General features: G+C 39.8%; 1 protein-coding gene across 2 annotated transcripts in view; it reads right to left on the reverse strand.

The window, feature by feature from the left end:
• The window catches only part of Chchd3 (coiled-coil-helix-coiled-coil-helix domain containing 3), a 260092-nt gene that overhangs the window by 193478 nt on the left and 41118 nt on the right, over positions 1 to 25496 (reverse strand). For both annotated transcript variants that reach the window (XM_055602161.1, XM_055602160.1), the window contains exon 3: positions 22768 to 22849. In XM_055602161.1, coding sequence (XP_055458136.1) covers positions 22768 to 22849 — 82 coding nt within the window. The remainder of the gene's footprint in view (positions 1 to 22767; positions 22850 to 25496) is intronic.

The raw sequence follows: 25496 nt of genomic DNA on the forward strand, positions 1-25496 counted from the left end.
ATAAAAAGAACCTATTTGAATTATTTTCTAATGTCTTCTTTAGCCTAACCTAGAAAAACATTGTCATTTGAACACATGATTAACAATATTAAGGGATTTTTTTTTATTGTTTTTCTTCACAATTTATTCTTATATATCTCAATTGAAGCCCCTACTTCAACTTCCCCCAGTCCCACCCTCCCTCTCTCTTCCCCCCAACTCTTTCCCCTAGTCCACTGAAGGGGAAATTCTCCACCATTGCCATCTGTCCATAGCTTGTTAAGTCTCATCAGGATCATCTTTCTCCATGGCCTGGCAAGGCTGCATCATCAGGGGCGAGTGCTCAAAGAGAAGTCAACTGAGTTCATGATAGAGGCAGCCCCTGATCCCCTCATTCAAGGATCCACATGGAGATTGCATAGCCAATCAGCTACATCTGAGCAGGGGGTCTAGGTCCTCTCCATGCATGGTCCTCCACTGGTGCATCAGTCTTCCTAAGAGTTATGTGCCATAACTCAGAAATCCATTAAGTTCATACTTGGAGACACCTTAACTCAAGAATACTCACCCTTCAAGCACACCACAGTAACAGCCTGAGGTACCAACAACACATGACTGGAGACTAAAAGTCAATTATATACCTGGGTTCATGTAAAAAAAAAATTTTTCTTAAACTTCATGAAAAAAAATGTTCATTAAATGCTCAACAGTTTTTATCTCATGGATTACAGTTGCTCATTTATAAGATCTTTACTAAAAGTTTAACCTCTACAAAGAAAAATGAAATCATAGAATTTACAGGTACATAGATGGAAGTAGAAAATATTGCACTGTTGAGGTAACCCAGACCCAGAAAGACAAATGCTGTGTACTCTCTCTGCCTTGTGGTTCTTAGCTTGGAATCTTCAGAAGTGGCAATACAACTAGGAGTCACAAAAGCCAGAAGAGGAAAATGTGACCAGGCAGGAGTTAAAGTGTCTCTAGAGAGGAAAATGGCAGGACATAGTTGCAAAGAAGAGGGAATGGAAAAACTGGAGAGGATTTTAACTTCGGAAGAGAAGAGAGGCCAATACAGAGGGAAAAGGAAGGAGGAAAGATAAATAACACTAAGGTGTTTGAAAAGCTATAAAGAGTCATATTATTTTATGTTTAACAAAAATTACATGTAAAGGGGAGAAAAACCTAAATAAAGTTATGTCACCTGGGAGGTAATGACGTTCCAAAGTGCAATGGACCATCCAATAAAATCCAGTACCAGGTATGAGCACCTCCTCTCAAGTTGTTGGTCAGGATGAAGACTCCCAAATCAAGACAGGTACTGCTGCTGCTCTTGGCTGCCTCCCAGAATTTAACAGTGAATCCCTATAGCTGAAGACACCATTTACTTCAAACACAGGCCGTGGAAGAAAAGAGATAGCCCTGACCTAGAGGCCTTCTCCCTGAGGACCAGCTTTCATAATACTGGACGATGTTACACAAGCTGCCAAGGGAACAGCCGCCACCCACCCACAGTTGGTGAAGTCACAGCATCTAGACGAGAATGTACTACTGTCATAGCAGATCAGCATAAGGCCTAATTATATTCTAATATTTATCACCACAGGTCCCTGAGCTCTCACTCCTTATCTGAGAAACCTCTTTTCGTAGCAGACACAAACCATTACGGAAAACCACAACTGGTCAAAAGGGTAGAGAAAATAGAGTGTGGGAGGTCCAGTCCCATGACACCTCTACAAAACAACCCAACAATTAAGGCTCAGGAAAAAAGGAGGAAGGATTCTAAGAGACTGAAGATCAGGGCATCTGCAGCAACACAGGATCTTCCACATAAGACAAGGAAGCTGTCCCTATGAAACACCAACAATGTGGTTACCTAAACAAGACCTGAACAATGACCACAGCAGTTAATAGGACAATATGGATACAGGAAATCTCACAAGGCCCCAGCCCCAGACAAAGAGTTACAGGCAATGACTGTTGAGTGAAGAAAAATCAGTCTTCCCAGGGATGAGACCCCTACTTACTGATCCAATGTGGTCAGCACTAAAAACATACAGATATGAGCAACACTAAATGGAAACGACAGGGTGTATTTACATATGTGTAAGTATACACACACATACAAAAATAATAATAATAAAAACAAGCCATGAATTTGAGAGCAAATAGGAGACACAGGAAATAGTATAGGGGAAGAAATAATGTAAGTACAATAATAAAATATGAAATTCTCAAAACAATAAAAGTAGTAAAACAAAATAAAAAAAGCATAACTTCACATAGCATCTTCCTCACCAGAAATCAATGCATTTAATCTCTACAAGGCTCCCACTTAGCTTGTCCTTTGGTGGCCTCAACACTGGCATGCTGTTTACCTTATGTACATAAATGTGGTGGTGATGGTGCAGACAGGGTCTCATGAAGCTCAAACTGCCCTCCAACTCACTAACCCCTAATCCTTCTGCCCTACATCCTAAGTGTTGAGATCACAGTCTCAAACGTGCATTATCTGTGAGCTCTGCAGTACTGTTTCATCTCAGGGCTACACCTACACATCAGCTGAATGGGCTAGTTCTGCTGCCCATCTAGATCTCTCACAGTGCCATATTATAAACAGCTAAACGCAATGGCACCTCCTCTCCATACAGCACCACACTAGAGCAGCAGAGACCCTGAGATGGACAATAGGCAACCCACTGAAAATCATTTTCTAAGCATGGAAAGCCAAGAATGAAAATGCACAGGAAGTACAACAGAGTATAGAATACTATTTCATGAATTGTCTAGAACAGGGAAATCCATAGAAATAAAGAGATCAGGTATTCCATGTAAGATGGAGATAAACGCCATGAGCAGTGAATATAGTTAAATGAAGGAGAAACTCCTGGGTTGTTGTGCCACTTTTCCAAGCTTCTACCCAGATCCTCCATAGACAGATCAACATCGTTGTGCCTGCCAATGAACTTTGCCCAAGAGCAAACATGAGATGCCTCAAAGATCCCTTACTACCATCACAGCTGCTGCTACCAGGGAACAATCTATTCCAGCTACCTCACTGACTACAGTTAATTATATCAGGAAAAAAGAAAAAGAATTGCTCTGAGAATCAGTATGTTGTACTCACTGATTACCTTCTTTCACTTAGTGTATGTGTCTGCTTTATCCAAACTTTAGAATGAACCTGTGCTTCATTCCTTTTTAGGGCTAAATAGTATTCTGAAGAAGGGATATAGCACATTTTGCTTATCCATTCAGCAGTTAATACATGCCTGCTAACTTTACACAAAATGAACCATATTTTGGGTGGGTTTTTTTGTTTCATTTGTTTGGTTTGGCATTATTTTATTGTTTCTTTTTCTTTGTTTTTGGTTGCTTTTGTTTTTGTTGTTTTGCTTTGTTTCATTAAAGAACATAAAGTTGAATGGTTAAAGAGGTGGAAAAGATTTGTGAGGGGTTGGGGGAGTGAAAATGATGAAAATAATGTATATAAAATATTTTAATAAAAGTATGGAACAAGTATGTTGTTACTTATGAATAATGCTCTAATAAACAGACATCTTTATTAGAAACAAAAAAAGAAAATGCACAGGGATCAACCATTTAGTACAAACACCAAATTTAAAGGTTTTATGAAAAAACAGGAGTAACTGTCCAACTAAAGGCTAAGCTAATGTTTGATGAGTTATAAATAATACTAAGAAAAAATAGCCACATCTTATTTCTCCTACTTGGTACTTCTAGAACTAGAAATGGGTCCAGCTGAGGACAAAGAAAATCAATGGTCTCTGCAAAAAAAAAAAAAGAGAGAGAGAGAGAGAGAGAAGCTCATCTAGCTTTACTGAACTTCTTGTTCTGGCATTCCATCCACAGGAACTTCTAGAGCCCTTAGGAACTGAAGGGGCAGAAGGAAAGAGCAAAACAGGCTGTCCATCTACAAGACGATCCAGCCGTCCTTTAAAACAACCTTGAACAGTACAGCAAGGCAAGTGTTACTATTATGTTCCATTCTTCACAAGGCAAAAAATCTACTCTGTGAGCTCAGAATTAGTAACTCATAAAAAGCTGGAACCCTAACCTTAGGAATTTACCCCAGATACTCTTGACCATCACATTTAACTGTTCTTCAGGTCAGAGAGAAAAGACTCAATAACAATATGCATTTTGCACGGGGGAAGAAAATGGTGAGTTCCAGGTGCATTACCTTATCTTATTTAACCTGCATTTGAAAACAAGCTTTTTCCCCTGAGGAAACTGAGGTGGGAGGAGTCACCTACTCAAAATTTACATGACTAACACATAAAGCTAACAAATAAAGCCAGCACACAAAGCAGATCTCTCCAAAACCAAGACACTGGCTTTGGCTGTGTTTCCTTCCCTCATAATTTAGGTAAGTCTGATTAGGCTATAATTGTGGAAATCCATGATAATTTGGCTTTCCTTGTACTAATTTCATCTGTAGAACATATAGTGAGCAAAGACTGTTCCCTATAGACAGGCAAATGGAATAAAACTGGGCACCACCAAAACCCACTCACTTTAAAAACACCATGATGGGCTTCAACAATGCTCAATTTCTAATTCACTTTTAGCTTGACTTAATAGAATTAACTCAGAATGGGTGCATAATTTAAATAGACACATTTACTAAAATTGCTCTACCATTTAATGTCAAAGAATAATGGCCACAACCTGAAGCCTCATGTACAATCCTATCAGCAGTCAATGTTGCAATGATATTAACTCACCATTCCTTCAAATAGCGACTGAGCAAGAATAAAGAATGAAAATGAGTAAGGCTGTTATACATTTCATTACAGTTTCCAGGATGAAATGAAACGCCCATGCTATTGAAAAGGAAAGCATGCATTTAAGTTGCCAGGAGGTGCAGTATGTTTGGCAAGGAAATGGGGTAGAAAAAGATGTGTGAGACCAATGAGGTCAAACTGAATAGCTCATGCAAAACTAAATACAAAAAAAAAAAAAAAAAGTTAAGAAGATGCACAGATACAAATACATAAATAAAATTAATCATTATTATTTACCTAGAATAAGATAAATAATTTGGACAACGTGCAGCCCAATTTGCAAAAGACTGCCAGCTGGCTATGAGACTTCTACTAATCTTTTTTTAATTATTTATTTTATTTTTTGAGATTATAATGTAATTACATCATTTCTCTCTTTCCTTTCCTCCCTAAACCTTCCCATACATCCCTCCTTGTTCTCTTTCAAATTCAAGGCCTCTTTTTGTCACTAATCTATGAATGTCAAGAACTATGCCCTTAAAAAAAAAAAAAAAAAAGAACTATGCCCACATAAAGTCTCACCAAAGTCTGCTTAAACATAAAATGAGTAAGGACAGCAATATTCATGCTGAGGCCTCAACCCTACTCAAAAAAGTACAGGCAATTAAGGAATGTGGAGAGTAAGAGAAATCGTTTTCCCTAGGGAAAAGCACACCAACTGGTTATCCAATACCAAGTGGATTCCCGCTTTTAGTAAAAATTCCCTTACAACCCATGTTCACTGGACTAACAAAGTGCACAGTTGGCAAACATACTCTTAATATAGCTAGAGACCTATTTGCTTTAAAAATGGGCTTCCCGCGGCAAATTAACCTCTCTGAATTTGGGTCATCCCCATGAGAACATAAGACAAATGCCTGGATTTTAAAAGCAGTTAGGAATAACAAGTACGACAACTGAGGATTTCCTGTGAGACATGTAGAATTCAAAAGAACAGGGTAATTCTGCCCCTCTTCCTTGTGCTTGACCGTGAAAAAGCAACATATGTGTAAAGAGAGGGTTTTTTTTGTTTTGTTTTTCTGTACCCCAATTTATAGTTGTTGGGTTCAAATTTACATAGTCTTGTGGCCCATACCTTGCTGAGTTTAATGCTTTATCCATGCTCTTAACAAAGACATGTGTTATCTATGACTGACAGCTCTCTAGCTCACCCAATTTATTACCACAAATACACCTGCTGAAATAAACACAGGCTGAACAGAATTACCCTAGACTGGGCAGGAATTTATGGCATAATTTTTATAGGTTGATTTAACCTGAACCTTTTGTAAAACTGATGGTAGCGTCATAGGGACTACTAGAAGGCCAATTATAAGAATTCTGAAAGATTCCTTAATGATATACACATATGCATAAAACTACAATTAATGAAAACAGGAGCTATGGATTTGAAAAAGAACAAGGCAGGCTGCACGGGAGGGTTTAAAGGGAGGAAAGAGAAGAGGTAAATGATGTAATTACAAATTAAAAATTATTTTTTAAAATTGTGAGTAACAAAACAGAAACTGAAAACATAAAACAATGGCATCTATAAAGACTTGTGACTAGAAAGAGTAATGTGATTCTCAACCTGGGCCACAAAATAGAGGAACTTAAGAACAATGTAACATGGAGCTGAAGAGATGTCCCAGTGGAACTGTTCTTGCTGCACAATTATGAAGACAGGAGTTTAGATACCAAAACCCATTAACAAGGTTTTTTATCTTGGCTCATTGTGACATGGACTCTGCTCTCTGTAATGGGGCAAACTGAAAAAAGTGAGTTTTGAGATTGAAATCAAACTTCTCCTGTCATAGTGAGAATATTCACTCAAGAGAGTAACAGCTCTAATAGAATCAGTTATGATATGAGTAATCATTATTTTCTGGTATTAAAAGTAGCTTATTAAAATTTATATGTCTGGTGAAATTTGAATACAATGCTTTATAAGAAAAAGTAGTGCTCTAATACCTGATTCCATTTTTACATATGAGAATATTAAGTTGGAGAAATGGTCCACCCACGCTCAGTTTTCCAATAGAGAAGGACAGACCTGGACCATATGTCTCTTCTGACTCCCAGTCCAGCGTTGGGTTTGCTTTGGGGGGTTGTTTTGTTTTGTTAATGTAAAAGGAAAGGAAAAACAAGACTGAAATCTGGAATCTCTCACACACTTCTCTGCCTGCTCTACTGCACATTAAAGATAAAGAACATGCCTCTCTAGGCTCATACAAATTCAGGATGAACATGGACAATGAACAGGACTTGTTTGTGGACATCAATTATCACTTTGGAATGAGAAACAGCCCATGACCAGGGTGATGGCATAGGCCTATGTAATCCCGGCTACTAAGGGGTGCTGAAGCAAAAGAATGACTTAACCCAGGAACTGAAGGCAATTCTGGGCAACGCAGCAGAACCCCAACAGAAAACCAAAATGAAAATTCAGTAAAAATACATATTTTATTTACAAATAATAAAATAAACACTATTTTAAAGAACTATGCTAATTACAAAAGGAATTTAAAAGTCAGGTCAGTGTACAGGATCAAGAAATGAAAAACAAAAGTATATAACATGTGTAGCTTTTTTTTTTTTTCCTTTTCATGAATGTGTGAGTGGAGTGGTATACATAGTGTATAAATGGGCATTCACATATGTAGGGGTACACATTTGTGAGAGTTGTGGCTCACATCAGTGCATACACATGAGAAGTCTCAGTGCACATGGTGCACATGCATATGGAAACCCAAGTGTTTTCTTTATCACTCTCCACCTTGTTTACTGATGCGGGGTCATTCAGGTAAACTCAGAGCTCACCAGAAGGTTAGTCTGGATAGTTTGTTCCAGGGGTTCCCATCTCAGCCTCCTACACACTGGCCTTACAAGTACACTCCCCTGCCTGTCCAGCATATCCACGGGTTCTGAGGTCCAAACTCTGTTCTCAGAGTTGCTCCAAGTGCTTTAACTTGTCCTCAACTCTATTCGACATTTTAAGACTTCAGTTCAGTCACTTATTTTACTTGCCACTCATTTGTCATTTCAATTACTAAATATCACTTGCTTTAATTTCTGAACTAAGCAAAAGCAAACAACATGTGATTCCTCAAAAGATGAAAGAATGGTCAATTAAACATTACACAATAAACTCCATGCCTGCTACATACACGACACTGTTTTACTTATAAAGCTCACAACTTCTGAGGCTGGTTTATTTCTTCTCTGACACTTGTTCATAATGAAGAATCACACATTTGCAGACAGAGCATGGTGTTGATCAGTTAACTATCTTACATCAGGCCAGATATATTGGGTGACACTAAAAGTAGTGAGCTCATGCTGACACAACTGGAGTCTTACCAGCCATGTATGGTGTCACACCTACTACCTATCTACTGTCTCTCCCAGCTATACACCAGTCTCCTTGGATGTGTGTAAAAACTTAGTGATACTGTATGGTACACATATTTAGAGTAGTGAAACATTGTGAGCCACTTACTTAGAAGCCTGAACAACTAAAAGTGAACTGTCACCAAGTTGTGTACTGACAACACATTAATGATCTATCTTAAGATCAGCTCATAAAAATAGTGACAACGTACAACTTCAGTGACTTGGGTGAACAGTGGTATTAGAAGAGATCTATATTTTCTTTAGCTGTGTTTCTCAAATAGTTTATATGACATGCATTATTTAGATAAAAGGACTCATTCCTATGATAGGCCCTATGATTTTCAGTACGACATACAGATATTATTGTGTACTAGGGAGACAGAACAACAACAAAAAGCAGTCAGAGCCACAATCAAGACTTCATGACAGGCTAACACAAGGGAGCACGTAAAAGCAGACTGCAGATGAGGCCACCACCTCCTCCAGGGCCTTTAGATACTGCCTTCCTGTTCTTGATGTCCTTCTGAACTCATATCACAACACATGGATCAGGTAAGCTGATCTGTAGGCTGGACAGTGAACAGTTACAAATCTTGGTTTTGTTTGAGCTTTACCTTTTAGGATACTGACTTCTTGTTACCCTAGCAAGCAGGGTTCGGCTAAGGAAGCAATGCCTGAGGCTGGGGGCAGTACGCAGAAAGGCTACAGGCACACATGGCTGCTACTTATGCCAAGTCCCCCATGTGAGGAGCAGGAGAGCAAAGAGAGATCTGCTGTTGTCTGAATCTCCTTGGGGCTCCTTGCTACATGGCTGAACCTCTTCAGAACTCCATGTTATAATTCACTAATCCTAACCTTTGAGGATTTTTAGTTTCTTGATTTATCTACTTGCACTTTTTTTTTTTTTCCTACTTGCACTTTCAAACTGTCCTCTGCTCTATTACTACATTCCTGGAAATGTTATCTGGTTTCTCAGTCCATATCAGACATCCCATAAACAGGACTGTTACATTAAATCTAGGAGTCAGATCCAAGCATCTTCTTTCTAAGTGTATTAACATGATATTCCACAGGCTGAATCGCCTTTGATTTTACATTTGCCAGAGAAAGTCTCCAGGTGTAAGTCCTTGCTGCTGTGCTAGGTCTCACTGAATGTGGAAGAAGAGTCATCCCAATGAGGGAAGACAACTGATTCTATTCTGGTTGTTTTGTTTTTGTAACATGAAAAAAAAAAAAAGTTTAAACTTTTTTTTTTTTTTTTTTTTTTTTTTAAAGGAGAAAGAGCACAAACTGCCACCTAAGGAAGACTGGCTAACCTCCTGGAGAGGCCGCCATCCTGGTGGAGCATGCATAGCTCCACACAGTAAAAAAACAATTTGTGAGTGATCAAAGGGTCACTAAGAAGACTCTATATCCTTTGACATTTTGCCATTAGTCATACAGTAAATGAAAGTTGTCTTGCAGGATGGTGGTGCAAGCCTTTAATCCCAGCACTTGAGAGGCAGATACGCAGATTTCTATGAGTTCCAGGCCAGCCTGGCCCACAGACTGAGTTCCAGGACTCAAAGAAAGCCTGTCTCAAAACAACAAAAAACAAAAATGACAGCTGTCTCTATGCACAGAACTGTCACTAAATGTACTAGACTTTAAGAGAATTTGGGGGAGAGGGGGCCAATTCAAGCCTGAGAAAATTAGACTCAACGGATGGGGGGGGGTGTCAATTCAAGAAAACTGAGTTATGTCAAACTTTTAAACATATGAAAAATCTAAAAAAAAGTCCAAGTTGGTAGTGAGGGGTATACACATCTGTCGCAGCAACACTAAGGTGCTTTTAACAACTCAGAGGCCTCACAAAATCAGAATATGTTCAGTCTTTCAAAATCAGAATATGTTAAATACATGCGGATAGTACCATGGAACCATTAAAAAAAATGCCAGAGAGAAATTTAAATGACCACTATTATAAAGAATGTGATCATCCCCCGTTACGGCCTCCCGAGGCTTGTATCAGTGAAGTAGAATAAACATGTTATTAAAAGAGAGTCAATAGGAGGCTTTAAAATATACAGTACCACAAAAGGTCAGGCCCCAGTATTGATTTTAATATAACATTTTTTGTTCAGCTTCCCAAAGGGTTCTTTTCTAATATTGTTCTTCATTTTTCTTTCACTTTGTTCCCTGACTGCTGAATTTGTTGTTCCTGTCTGCAGAAAACTATCTAAGGCTGAGTTTGCTGGGTGTGAGCCATTCCTGTGACAAGCTGCTGGAAAAAATGAAGAGAAAGAAAAGAAAATCAGGTCCCTCCCACAAACATAACAGAGGTATTTAAAGAGAGAGAGTGGAGGGACAAATACAAGAACACATACAGCACAGCACAACCATCAAGTCACATACAGGGCCACTGTGGGAGGGCACTGCCTTTCTAGAGCCTTGGAGAGACACTGATTCCAGAAGCCAGAGAGGCTGAGGAGGGCAGGATGAAGAAGAAAGACACCATCTTCCAAATTTCAGCAAGAACATTTAGCAAGGTGGCCAAAGAATGCAGAGATGTGCAATACAAACCCAAGTTCCTCTTGACCTGAAAATCCCAATGCTGAAAGAAGAGCTGGAGTCCCTTTGTCCAGGTCCCAGGGACAAATTAGAACTATGTGGCCCAGCTTGTGAAGGCTCAAAAACCTGCATAAACTATGCTTTGATGCAATCCACATTGTGTGTTTTACACAGAGTTACAGAGCATGAATTGGCTTGGAACCAAAACTTAACTCAAAAAAAAAATATTTTAAAAAAAGGGGTATATTCTCATTCTGTTAGGTTTTCACTTTTATAAAGTATTCACTGAAAACAAATAAAACAAATCAGGCTGGAAAATGCCTCTTGCATGAAGTGCTTGCTAATTGCTGTCAAGCATGAGGGCCTAAATTCAGATCCCCTTTACTCACATAAGAGCCAAGCACAGTGATATGTCTGTAAGTCCAGAGCTGAACTTGCTGGCCAGCCAGCTTAGAAGAAGCAGCAAATTTAGCCACAAAGTATCACTGTAATTTAGCAAATATTTTCTGATATCTCCCAAATGACAGATGATAAGTTTTGACCACATACACAATAAACATACAGTGCTGCAAAGAAACATAAAGCAAAAACGGGGAGATGCCTAAGGAAGACAGCAAGACAAGAAGCTGTGATTGATTACCTCAGACATTGATGGCTCAAGCCTCTCTGTACAGTGGAGAAAAGAGGGCGCACAACACACAAAACATGGGATCCAAGTATTTATTCTGAGCAATGAGCTGCAGGCACAGATAATGCTGGCATCAGACATGGCTGGAGTGTCCAAGGAGAAGGCAGAGAGGCCACTGGATAAAGGCAGACTGAGCCAAAATGCCAAAGGAAAGGCCTTGGGCTTGAGGCAAATGCTAATTAAAAAGCTATTAGATATGTTTTAATCAAAGAAACAAACAAGATTAAAACTGTATTTTTAAAACTACTTTGAAAAAAGAGGAGAGGAGAGGAGGGAAGGGGAGGGGAGGAGAAGGGAGGGGAGGGGAGGGGAGGGGAGGGGGAGCAGGACAAAGTGGCTCCCCATAAGTGACTATGAAAGTACAATAAGAAATGACAATGCCTTAAGCCAGCACTTCTCAACCTGAGCACTAACAACACTTTCAAGATTCTCTCTGATAAGTAGATGTGTATAAAAGCAACATGGCTAGCCTCTACCTGCTCAATGCCAGGACCCTGTATGTTGTGACAACCTCAAAGGATTGCTCAGAAGTCCCATGAGGAAAGGGAATAAAGTCCCCAAAGGTGAGAGCCAGGCAGGATGAAAATGGTGAGTGATGGATGTGCTGTGTCTTTAAAAGTACACATTTCAAGGCTCAGCTAGTTACAAAGAGGATGCACAGACATACAGCAGAAAGAGGGAATCAAGAATAATTAGTAATCAAAATGTTTTTTTAAACTAACATTATTCATATTTTCATCAGCTGGAAGAAAGCTTTCTAAGACAAACCTCAAGTTACAAAGACTCACTTGGACAATAGTTTAGGCTTCTTTAATTCTATAAAAACAGAACTGCAGTTGACAGATATATTCATAAAGAAATGCACAATTTCCAACAGTCTATAGAAATATTAATCTTCACCACTATGACAGTATTTTGACAGTTTCATTTCAAAATATAGTAATATGAATTTTTAAAAAACACTGAAAAAGTCCTTCTCTTTGCAAATCTTTTAGAACTAGATTTCTTATTTCTTGAGCTCCATAATCAGCAGAGCTGACCATACTAAACCCTGCACACTATAAATCTTTAGCAAACCACCTCAAAGAAAGTGAAGACCAGAAACCAACCCAGCATCTGCAACACAACCCAATGCAATAAGGATGGATCCAGCCCAACTCTTACTCTCTCTGCCACCTTGACTATTTAGCAAGTCAACTCTATGCTTTAGTCATTTCGTCCACAAAGTGAGGAGACCAACAAGTCAGAATTAGCCTCACAAGAGTACAAGGATAAGACTGTCAACTGGTATACAAAGTGTTTGGACAAACAAAGTATATGCAACTGTGAGCTTACCATTCCGTGCAATTAGTGATCATCTTGTTTGTTCTGAAATACACTGTCACTGTGTACCCTTAGTTGCCCTTGAATTTGTAATCCTCATACCCCCAGTACTAAGATTACAGGCAAGTAGCAACCACCATGTCTGTCTGGGAACATATTCTTAAATGGTGTTTATTATCAAAATTAAAGTCTACTTGAGATCTCTATAAACTGAGTAGGGAGAACAGCTAGTACTGTCAACCTTGCTTACTTTAAACATAAGACTACATCACCCCTGGGATAAGACTGGTGAGTGGTTTTATAGCACAAGAACAAAACAGTGAAGATGAGGCATACTTCTTTGGTACATTTTTCTACAAACCAAATATTATCTATGTTTTCAGTACTTTGAGAAATGACCTTTCTTAGTCAAAGCAATCTCATTCTGTAGAAATAATAAAAGAGTCACAGAAACTCAGTTGGATAATGGCTTTTTAATTAATACACATTTCTCACATTAAATTGGTGATTTCAGTGATTTTTTTTTTTGTTACTGTTTTGATGTAGTTTGGTTTTAATCCATCAACCCCACCAGGGAGGCAAAATGAAATGTAAGTTCTTGGTTTTTAAGAGACTTTGTTTTGATAGAATCAGCACTCACAAAATATAGAAAGCTAGGAAATAAGAACTCTAAACGATGTTTTGAGAATTCACGTTGAAACCTGAATTTAACTTGTTAGTTGAAATATTTACATGGCCAACTTTCATTTTTCTACATTATACTTGACACTAAAATCACACTAAAACCATTTTAATGAGGTAAATTGAAAAACTCTCCAAATGAAATAGTTGAAGCCTGGAGGCTCGAGATAGTTTATATGGAAGAAAGCAACTGTAAATAGTATATAACTAATAAACTGTTCTCATGGTAGCTACACACACTTCGATGGAGGAATTCAACAGACTAGTTTCAAAGGCAAACTGCCCCAGCAGCTAACTTTTTAGGCCTGCGTGAGCACTGTGTGACAGCTCTGACTTTCTCAAGAAGGTCAAACACACAGTAGAGATATGCACCATAAGCCCAAGTCCAACACAGCAAGCACCACCCAAACCAAAACAGCAAGCCATTTGGGTGGTTCCTTAATTCCATAAGTTTCCTGGGCTTTTGCTTTTTTGATTTTGTTTTTTCGAAGTCTATTCAAAGGATGAATAGAGAGGAAAAATGAACCAAGATGATTTCTGCTTTGCAGCTACTGATGAAAATAAACATCACACCTCTGTCACTCCCATTTCCTGAGAAGTGGCTGCCTCCCCACCATACACGTGCATGAGTTGCTCTTACTCAACATTACCATGAGCATGACCAGGAGTAGATCCTGATCTCTCAAGTTCACAAAGCAGGGACTGGCTCCTTCAGCATATTCTCCACTATGCTATCTAGAAAACAGCCCCAGTATTAAGTAAAAGAGAACTAACAATAAATTCAAATTGCAACCATTACTAAAAGAATTCACACAAACAAGCCCAAAATAGTGACTTACAGGCTAGTTTTCAAAGACAAGGAAAGCAGTCACTACTTATAACGGGGGAAAAAAGCCAATGAAAGCCTAAGGTGAGATGAAATTGGCATGTGATTCACAGCTCTGTCACTTGAACTGCTTTCCCACTCAGGGCACAGCTGACAAAGAAAATCAGGAGAGGAAAGGGGAGGCGCTGGCCCTCTCTGAACATCTTTCCAAGTGAACAGCCTCTACCCAAAGATGAACGTTTTGATACTTTTTTAAATAAACATATTAATTTTTCTTTCTTTTAAATTTTTATTGATTCTTTGTGAGTTTCACATCATGCACCCAAGTCCCATTCATCTCCCCATCCCTTCATATCTGCCCTTTGCCCTTGCAACCTTCTTCCCCAATAAATCAGGCACACACAAACAACACAATCAAAAACATAGAAAATATCTCGTTCTAGAAGCTGCAGTATGTCACAGTATGACCCACAGTACACCCCCCTGTCCACACATCTTCACTTGCAAATGTTCATTGCAATGAGTCATTGGTCTGGTTCAAGATCTCTGGTTTCTGTGACACCATCAATATTGGATCCTAATTAGGACTCCTCTTGGTTGTCCTGTTATTGCCATGTGTCATAGAGATCCTGCAGCTTTGGATCAGCAGGACTGGTCCCAACCATTCACAGATGATATAGATTTGGGGGTAGGCCAGTTCAGAGCTCCAGATCCGGGCCTGGGTAGTAGCTGAGCTGGTCAACCCACCAGCTCTCCCTTATCCACACCATCAGGGTGAACTCTCCAGCACTGTTCTGACCCAGTGTCGCCATAGGCAGGAGGCAGGGTCAGCACTCCAGCTCTCATACCCTTGGGGCCAGCTCACCCACACCCTCACCTCCAGAGCCAGCTCCACTGTGTTGCCCAGTCAAGGTGCAGAGCCCACTTTCCCAAGCGCTGCAGCCTGTTGAGGGGTTGTGACAGCTCTCCTGCTATCATGACCGACCCCCCCACCCCCACCCGGCTCTCCAGGCTACTGCAGGTGTGGTGAGGGGTGGAAAGGGAAAACATCAACCCTGCACCCACTCCACTCCATGGCAGACGAGTGGCGGGGTCAGCTCTCCCATGTTCTTGCCATCAGGACTGGCTCACCTACTCTCCTCAACCAGGACCAGCACCGTTGTGCTGCCCAGGAGAGGTGCAGGATCCACTCTCCTGAGTCTGCAGCTGGTGAAGGGCAGAGCCAGCTCTGCAGCTCTCATGACTGCCTCAGGGAGCAACAGGTAAAGGGGCAGAGGGCATCTCCACCCCCTCCCAGCACCCAAGCCACCGCACGTCAGAAGGGTGGTGGGGCCAGCCCTCCTCCCTCATACCCTCAGGACCAGCTCACTTACCCTCTCCCCCACCACCTGCCATCAGGACCATCTGTACTGTGTTGCTCAAGTGAGGTGGAGAGCCCACTCTCCTGAGTGTTGCAGCTGTCAGAGGCAGAGACAGCTCTCCAGACTGCCGCAGGTGGTGAGGAGCAAGGGAGGAAAGCAGGTGCATGGTGGGGCCAGCCCACATACATTCTCATCCTCGGGGCTGGCTCGCCTGCGCCCCTGCCACCAGGGTCAGTTCTGCTGTATTGTCCAGGCAAGTGCAGTGGGTGCAGGGCCCACTGAGTGCCCGCTGGTTAGGGGCAAGGCTGGACTGACTGAGAGGGCTGGGGGAGGAGGGATATGGATGGATATCATTTCTACACCGGTGCCACCCCATAGCAGGTGAGTGGCGGGGTCAGCTCTCCCACATTCATACACTGAGGCTCCAACAGGACCAGATCCCCTGTGCTGCCTGGGTGAGGCACAGGACCACTCTCCCTAGTGCTGCTGCTGGTAAAAGACGGACTCAGCTCTCCAGAGCACTGCATCCAGTGAGGGGCAGGGCCAGTTACACACAGCCCTGGACATCCATGTTGTCCGCAGTAGCTATCCCAACCAGGGACATCCCCATGTTCTTTAGTGGTGATTCGAGCCATGGACTGTGACACAGACCCCTGCTACTGCATAGCCATGGACTCAGACATGGTCCTCACAGGCAGCTTGGGTAGCTTTTTAACACTTCTAACAAAGCATCAGCAGCAGGCCCAGCAGATGGCCTTCAGATGGCCCAGAACTGAGATCAGCCAGGGCTAGGCCCAGCTTATGTGAACTACTGCCTGCAAGGATGGACTTCTAGACGTAAAGAGACAAACATCAGGCCATGGCTCACCCATCTTCTAAAACTAACCAGGGTAAGAGCCTACCCGCAAATGCTCTTTAGGGAACAAACACACACACACACACACATCCCTCATACTGTAAATGCGCTTCCTGAACAAAGTACCAAGATAGCAGGAGAGCTGCAAAGATGAAGCTCATTCTCTAGAAAGAAGAATTGAGAGAAAAGAGCAGACAGAGCTCAGTTCATTGGCTTGGCTACAGCCAGCCTGCATCAGCCAGCACGCTAGATTTCCTGTAAGTGTTTACGTAATGATGAGGAACAATGGGCTACCATCACCTCAGCAATGGACTGTGTGAAGTCCAGTTCTGACCTGGCTCTGCTGCAGTCCATCTCACTGCTACCTATTTTAATAAAAGCAACAATGCTTTGGATAAGCATTAATAAAGAAATAACAAATGATACAAAGAGTACCTTACAACTCTCTCTCCCACCCAAAGAAAGGGAAAACCTGGACTGTTCCAGGTAATGGAGAAACTTCAACATGAACGACAATAGAACAATGAGAAATGTTTTCCCAGACACTTCCACACAGAGAAACCATTTTCGGCAAAAATTACTTCAAACACTATATTTCATGGGAGAAAACGCTGTAATTACTGTCAAGAGAAACATCTGAACAATACGTGGTTGAACATCACTGCTGCAATTAGAAGTAAAAAAGTTACAGATTTTGATGGCATGCTTGATTGGCTTCAGTTTTCCTACTCTGAGATTCTTGCCATGTGAAAACAACTTCTGAAATGGGACCTAGAGCAGGATTCCTCAGCAGCAGAGCATCAACACACACACACACACACACAAAAAAAACAAGTTTGGAAAAAAATGACAAGATATTCACAAGTCTCGAGAGTGGACTATCCACCCTTCTATAAACTGTAGGAAGGCAGTTATCTCTGCTACAAAGAAGTGCCACTGAAAAGATGGCAGTGGCAGATGGCCCAGATCCCAAAACCTAGAACATACGCAGCATGTGGGAACCCTTCCAGCAGAGACACACTAAGGGTTAGGATATGATCTCCTATGGCGTTCAGAATGATGAGAGCTTTGAAGCATAATGGAATGGAAAAGTGTGAGTATAAAACTACAGGCCCTGGACAGTCCCTCCCAGAAAGACAACTGTGGTCCGTATTTTCCATGCCTGGATTTCATTCAACTGCAAACTATCTATGAGCGTTTTCTAGGCCAGAAACACAACAATTCAGTACATGACTACTTACACAGTTTAAACATGACTATAACTCACAACACTGTTTGTCTAGAAAACTCTTCCCTCCCCCATATTTTAGCTTTTTCCTCAAAAGGCTGAATGTATCTAACAATAAAGTCAAAAATTATTAAACAAAATGGATTTAGACAGAAGGTAACATTACCATGGATTTTGCTATCACAAGGAACTAAAAGATACAAGAATTTTTTAAGCCCTATTTCTGGCGTCCATACTGCTATCAATGGAAAAATAAGGGAACCATGTTATGCAAGAAGACAGCTGATAAAATGTATGACTAATTTGTTAAACCACTTGTTAAACTAAGTTAAGATTCAATGGATCTAGTGTAATTTTCCAAAGTACTAAATCTGAGGGTAGATCTTAACTGATACCATTCAAAAACAAAAGGCAGGAACTCGCTTAGCGGACAGCTAGCTGCATCACTATTTTCTTGATTTCTTGAAAAAAGGTTATTAAAACTAAAATACTCTCACTTGGCTTTATAGGTAAAGAGGTCAAATTTAAATGCCAAGGGTCAAAGGTCAAAAGTAGTCACATTTTTCTTGCTGTCAGAGATTGGCTTTTTGAAAGCAGAACAGGCGGAGACAGAAATCACATTTTTAAAAACTATGTTCACACTGTCACATAGTATACTGTGCCTTTTGACACTGGCCTGCTGTAGGTTGTCCACAAGCAGTATGGACAACCTCAGCCTGCACACACAACAGACTGTCCCAGCAAAAACAGGTTAGCTCCTCTGGCCCCTCAGCAGCAGGCCAATCGACCACTCCAGCCATCACGTTTTGATGAGCAAATGCATGATTCCAAATTAGACAAAAGGCTTTAAGCATGGAGGCTTATCATCAGTAATTCAAGAGCATGAACTTACTAACTCAGCAAAGCAGCCCAGTGCCCCACAGATCTACAGTGAATGGAAAGTCCATACAGATGTGGTGGTTGTTTTGTGGGTTAATGAGCATATGACACAGGTTCCTGTAGCCCTATGACTCTAATAAGGATTCCTCACAGGGAAAGCCAGCATAAGAAATAAAGGAACAGAATCTAAAAGTGGGAATAAATCAGAATGGACTGAAGAAATCTACTTGGCTTACATGATTTTGTCTAAATGTGTATGCCATGACTACTCAGAACAGCAGAAAAAGAGCATCTGCTCCAGGAGGAATGCAAGGCAAGCCTGCCAAGGTGCCATCCACTCTGATAGATCTCATGGCCTGGCACACATATGGGCTGATTTCACCAACACATACTTTCCACACTTCCACATGCCTGAGGTACTCCTGCCTGCAGAGAGGCAGTCCTGCCTCGGGTATCACCATTTGCACAGAGCATCAAAATTTGCAGAAGTGGTGTCAGCAACTTGGAAATCTGCCGAGTGGTAGGTGAGCAATCCTTTAAAGAATGCTACATCACCAAGGTTTTGGAGGCACAGAATATGATATATGGGAAAACAAGGATATCAAGACTGAGCATCCAAATGTGAATCAGGTAAGTAAAGCCCAGTGTAAAAAGGCCTGGAAAAGGCTTGAACCCAGGGACCTCACTGTTGGCACAACTTGCATTTTAGCCAGATGATTCTTGTTGCTGGTAGGAAGGAGTCTATCCTTTGAACTACACAATATTTAAAAGCATCTTGAATGCCATCTACTAGAAAAGATATGACAAGTGTGACAGCCAAAAATGCCTCTTAAATACTGCCAAATGTCCCCTGGAGACCAACATTTCCCAGTTGAGAACCACTGCCTTAGCCAATTTATTTCGCTTATGAATACAGGTGTATATGGATTGTTTTGTTGTTGTTGTTGTTTTCAAAATTTAGTCTTAAAGGGGTTATTTTAATAAGAAATTCTAAAAAATTAAACACTATCATAATCTGCAGCCATTTTTTTTTTCTCAATGGTACATCTTGAAATCAATGGCCTCTTCAATTCAGTGTGATTCCACCACCCACTACCCACTTTGTTAAGCAACCCTCATCTGGATCTCCTGGCGAGAAATGGCTTCGCTTCTAAGGCTTAGCTAGTTCCAATCTCCCCTAGCTAATGAGTGAGTGGTTCTTCAGCCTTCCTTTCTGAACTATCCGGCTTCCTAAGTTAAGAGTTAAGGTTTGATCTTTTGGTCCAAAGAATACTCCCTGAAACAAGGTCATGAGTTAAACTGTCCTTACAGAAGACATTTTGGGCTATTTCTCTGCTGCAAAGCTCACCAGCCTGTTAAATCTTCCTGCTTCGACACACCACTCAGTGCCTGACAGAGCACTGTGCCAGTGGGAATTCCTGTACTTGTCTCTGGTTTTGAATGAGCTTTAAAAATTGCTTAAGAAAAAGATTACACTTAAAAAAAAAAAAAAGGCAAACATTTTCACCTCACAGAAATAAGAAATAATTAAGAAGAGAGACAGATATACCATGACTGAATATTACACAGTGCACAAGTCCATGAAAACATTACATGGCAATCCATTAGAACATTCAATGCTTTGCATCAATTAAAAACTAGTATGTGGTGTTACAATAATAATTCTATAAAGAAAAATATCAAGTATCACAGTGGAAATTAATTTCAATGTGCTTCTCAAACAGGTATATTTGAAATTTACTTGTCTGTGTACCTTTGTTCAGATCTAACCCCCTGGAGAACTTGTAGCTGGTTCTGTGTGCATTTGAGGGAAAAGAAACTTGATCAACAGGATTTATACAGATGACAATGCAATAGCATGAAGAACTATTTGGAAGAATTACCCAGAAGTCTTTATTCAAATTTAGGCAACAGACACGACAATGCATAAAGGCACTATCACACCAAGATGCTGCTTTTAAAAGACTGAACTGAAAACTTTCTTAATGCTTGTGCTAAGTTTCTTCTCTGGTGAAGGGAAGAAGAAAAAAAGGGGGGGGGGATGGAGGGAGAGCTATAGATTCTTCCAAGTGTCATATAGAAGAACACATACTTTTTGCCAAGATTTGACAGCTGGGGTTGTCGTAAAGAAGACTTCAAGCAAAACATTTTTTAAAAGAAAAAAATAACAATATAACAGCTGCACCACCCTCTGCTCTCTGAAAAGGCGACGGAAAATAAACCCCTTATCAATACTCACTTCTTCAGGTTACATATAGGTGCCAACCTCATTCCACAGGAGATATGAAAGTGGCCCTCACCGGCACCTTTCATTCAACTCACCTGCCCTTCCCTTTCATGGGCAAGAGCAGAGCACACGGGAGTCAATTAAGGAAGGGAAACGCACACATACTACCACAGTGAATTACTTGAAGAAAAAGCCAGCACTATATGAGAATAAAAGAAGACAAGAGAACTCCTGAAATACAGTTAGCAAAGTAAACATGAATTTGATGCCGCCCCAAAAAAATACTTATGAAAATAAAATTTAATTAAAGAAAATATAATTTCAAGATATAAGAAATGTTACAATGTGCTGGGTTTACTTCTTAATGAAACTGCTGTGAATTTTTTAATATTTAAACTTCACTAATTATATATACTCTATCAACCTAAACCAATTAAATAATTATAACGTATTTCATAGGAAACCACTATATAGATACATATCCTTCTGGAAGTGTTAATTATATCACAATTTTTTAAGTAATAACCTTTTATTTATTTCCTTAGAAAAATGGTGGACTTCCTGGACAGCTTATATTCTTTTCCATATGTAGTATGAATACATTCTAAGTTCAAACTTAGAATGAAATGAAATGAAGGACCAAAGAATTTAAGTCATTAAGACCAAAGAATTGAAGGTCTTATGGCAGATGAGGACTTCAATCCAATCCAAAGTTTCCTTTTACTAGCTTTGTCAAATGAATTATAAATAGGTTCTAAGCTCCTGCTCCATGCAGGCATGTGCCTACTGCTCCCAGTGGGAAAATAACACATGAGATCGAACCTGCACAGTGGGAAGCACTTGACTCTGATCTTGAGTTAGAAAGTATATGCGCAATTGTATGAATGAGCACCGTAGTATATCTTTAGAAAGTAGCACCCTTTTAAAACACATGTGTTTAGTTTATATGTGATGTCTGTGCTGTTCTGCATACTGCTTCTCTCCCCAGCTCCTCCCAAGTCTATGGCTCCTGCAAATTATTTGAAAAAGCACACATGAATCAACATGACTGTCTAGTGTTCCACTGAAGGCTTGTACCATGATGCATGCATCACTTCCCCCGGGATGGTAATGGATTGGTTCCAGGCTTTAACTCTGTCACTTCAATGACCATTCTTTTAGCTATTATTCCTTATAGTGCTAATAATAGTAACAATAACAAGGAATAGGAATAACATAAGAATAACATAGAAAGAGTGGTTATTTATGCAAGACAGAATTACAGACGGCTTTCATTTTCAACTATGCAAAAATCTATAGCATTTCAACCTTTTTTTCCTTTTTTTTAATTTTTCTTTATTAATTACACTTTACTCACTTTGTATCCCCCCCCATGGTTCCCTCCCTCCTCCCATCCCAATGCATCTCAACTTTTTAAAGTTGGTATATTACTAATTAATGCTATTTGTTAATCCAAATATGTGTGACATACAATATTCATCATAACCTATAAAGTATCCATTTTAATATACAGTAATGAACAATTCAATATTCAATCTTAAACATATTCTTTTAGAAATTTAAATATTCCTAGGGAATCTTTGGAAACTATTTTCCATATGTTAAGAAAACAAAGCTCATATTAAATTATTTAAGGCTCTACCAACCATAACCCCAAAGCAAAAGAGTTAAACGTATATGTTCAGCACATTTTGGAGTTCTGCCATACAAAAAATAAAGTGGTTTTGTTGTTGTTTTGTTTTAAATCAACAGTTAAGAATATCTGCTGTAGTTGCAGACAGAGGACCTACACTGTTACTCACAACTGTCTCTACTTCCAGTTCCAGAGGATCAATGCCCTGTTCTGACCTCTAGAAGAACCAGGAACATAGGCAGTGCATAGATACATAAGCAAGCAAGGCACTCTTACACATAAAATAAAGTAAATAAACCTTCCTTAAAAATTGCTGCATGTCACAAGTCCAGGCAAACCTGAGGTTCCATGGAACTTACCGTCTCTGGTTTTCTGATTCCTTCTTGGCTTGCTCCAATGCCAGCTCCTCAGCTACTCTTCTTTTCAATTCTTCATCAGAAACTACAATCAACAGAAATTGAAGGAGATAAAAAAAAATGGCTTGCTAAAACAAAAATCAAGAAAAGATGGCTAAGTTGGATCTGAATGGACAAAACTGTGCTGGGTGCTCAGTGTCTCCTTGGAATTCCCTAAGCACTGTGAAAGGGCCAATTAGTGCACTTCAGGAGTAATTTAATCAAGAGTCCTCTGGTGACCTAGAAATTTCCTGCCAAAATTTATAATAAACTCAAGGAGCTGCTTACTGACCAGTGGGGACTAAGCCATTAAGTGGAAGGTCTTTAAAATGATGTCCTAACTTTAAAGTCTGACAATGTAAAGGGAGGTCAGTCTGTCAAGGACTTTAGGGAGGAAAGTGATGCTAAAAGCTTCTTGATTCAATAATTCAACAATTAACACAACTATTTATTACAGAGCATGGAATATTTGTATTTATATTTCATTTTCCATAATTTATGAAAAATGTGTGTATGATTTATGGGAATTTAGAAACCATATTTTCTGGGATACATGTCATTCAAATTCAAGTGCCAACACTGCGGAGAGACACAGACCAATATTGAGCACACAGCTGGAGCTTCCTAAATACCTAGAGACTTCATTGGCAACATCTGGCCTTTTCAATTAAAAGACTGTATACAATGTGTCTTGTAAAGATTCTTATGGCTATAACAGTAAATAATGGAAAAGTTTTACAGACTACTTGAAGAGCTTTCCATAAGAAGTAAGAAAAAAAAAAATCTCTTCTTCATTAGAAAGCCACTCACTAAAATTATAAGCAAAAAGCACCAGAACCATTCAGAGGATCTAGGAAAACAGAGAGAACCTAGTGTTATCTCTAATGGCTTCACCTCTTAAATGAAAGACCAGAAAATCTGTGTCTGCTGCTTGTATATATTATTTGCTGTCCCCGACATAAGAGAGATGCACCTTGTCTGGGGGGCATATGCTTACTTACAATATGCTACAAAACCCTCTTCAGTACTGAGCTGACACTAAGCACCAGCCATGACTATATATTAAGGGTCTGACAGCTGCTGCCCTCAGTTACAGACTACAAGAAAGCAATGACAGAATCAAAGAACATCACCAAGAGGTGAAAGAGGTGTCACAGAATGGGGGAAGGGAGGAAAATTAGCCAATCAGAGCTGACAAGGGACTTGTACAAGGGGAGAATATAATATATAAATAACTCATAGCCAAATGAGAAAATATAACACCAGTTAAGAAAAAAACTGACAAAATATATAAACAGGGATTGTTTAAAAGAAGATAAGCAAAAGCCAAAAGCATACCGAAACTGTTCACCATCAGTAGTTAGGGATATGCAATGAAATGCCACTGGATAGACAAAGATACACACACTACAGTGAAAAAAGGCAGAGTGAAAAGTGGTGAAGAGAGAAACCCAACCCTTCATGCACTATTGGTGGGGGTATAAATGGTCTCACTAGAAAGTGTAAATGGTATCATCACTTGGATAAACAAGTTGGTAGTTTCCCGAAATCCTAAATTTGATGGAAGAGTTGAACCTTCAGGTACTGCATGTGCTCAAGAGAACTGAAAATATTTACTCATACAAAAACTTGCTTATGAGAATGTGTAACATAATTATTTATAATATCCCAAAGTAGACATGATTTAAATAGCAACTAATAAACGGGTGAGAAAATATGGCATATCCATTCATGTAATTATATAAAAAGGAATGAAGTCCTAGTACCTGCTACAAAAAGATGTATGTGAAAGAAATCAGATCAGGCTGGAGAGATGGCTCAGCAGTTAAGAGCACTGACTGCTCTTCCAGAGGATCTGGGTTCAATTCCCAGCACCCACACGGCAGCTCACAACTGTCTGTAACTTCACGAGCTGATACCCACAGACATACATGCAGGCAAAACACCAATGCACATAAAATTAAAAAAAAAAAAAAAGAACTCAGACACAAAAAAAATATGTAGTTATGTAACTATAACAGAGAAGTATTCTTGCATCCAGGTAAATCTTAAGGTTTGTTTTTTTTTTTTTTGGGGGGGGGGTTAAATAATAAAAATAACAGCAGAGAAACTGCAAGCCAGTACTAGCTCAAAAAAGGAATCTGATTAAGTCTGTTTTTCTATAAGCTAAACTTTGGATAAGCAAATAATTAATCTCTGTGACTTTTGGTTTCCTCATCAATCACAAGACTTCTCAGAAAAGCTCTCGATGTGAGAGAACAGTCTTCTCAGGGAGACACAGAGCCACCAGAAGCACACTAGGGTGACCAACACACTGTCAGCCTAGAGATGCAGCCACACTTCCGGGTTCAAATCACAGTAGAACACTTTTTCTGAGGTAAGATTTGCTATGATGCATCAACACTCAACTGATCAATTATAACTAAGCCTCTGGAAGACAGCAGTATGCCAAGCATAAATATGAATCACTGAGATCAGTTTTCCATGTGAGCTGAGAAAAGTCTCATGTCTTTTGGGTTTACTGGGTTATTTTTCCAACTGTTTGGGGGTATAATTTACAACAACCAAAAAAAGCATTCAATGTGATCATTTTATATTTATACAAATTTTATAATGACTTCTACAATCAAATTAACACATTAGCCACCATCGTGTGTGTGTGTGTGTGTGTGTGTGTGTGTGTGTGTGTGTGT

This window comes from Psammomys obesus, unplaced genomic scaffold (genome assembly GCF_907164565.1).
Source record: "Psammomys obesus unplaced genomic scaffold, mPsaObe1.curated_primary_1811, whole genome shotgun sequence".
NCBI classification, from domain to species: Eukaryota; Metazoa; Chordata; class Mammalia; order Rodentia; family Muridae; genus Psammomys; species Psammomys obesus.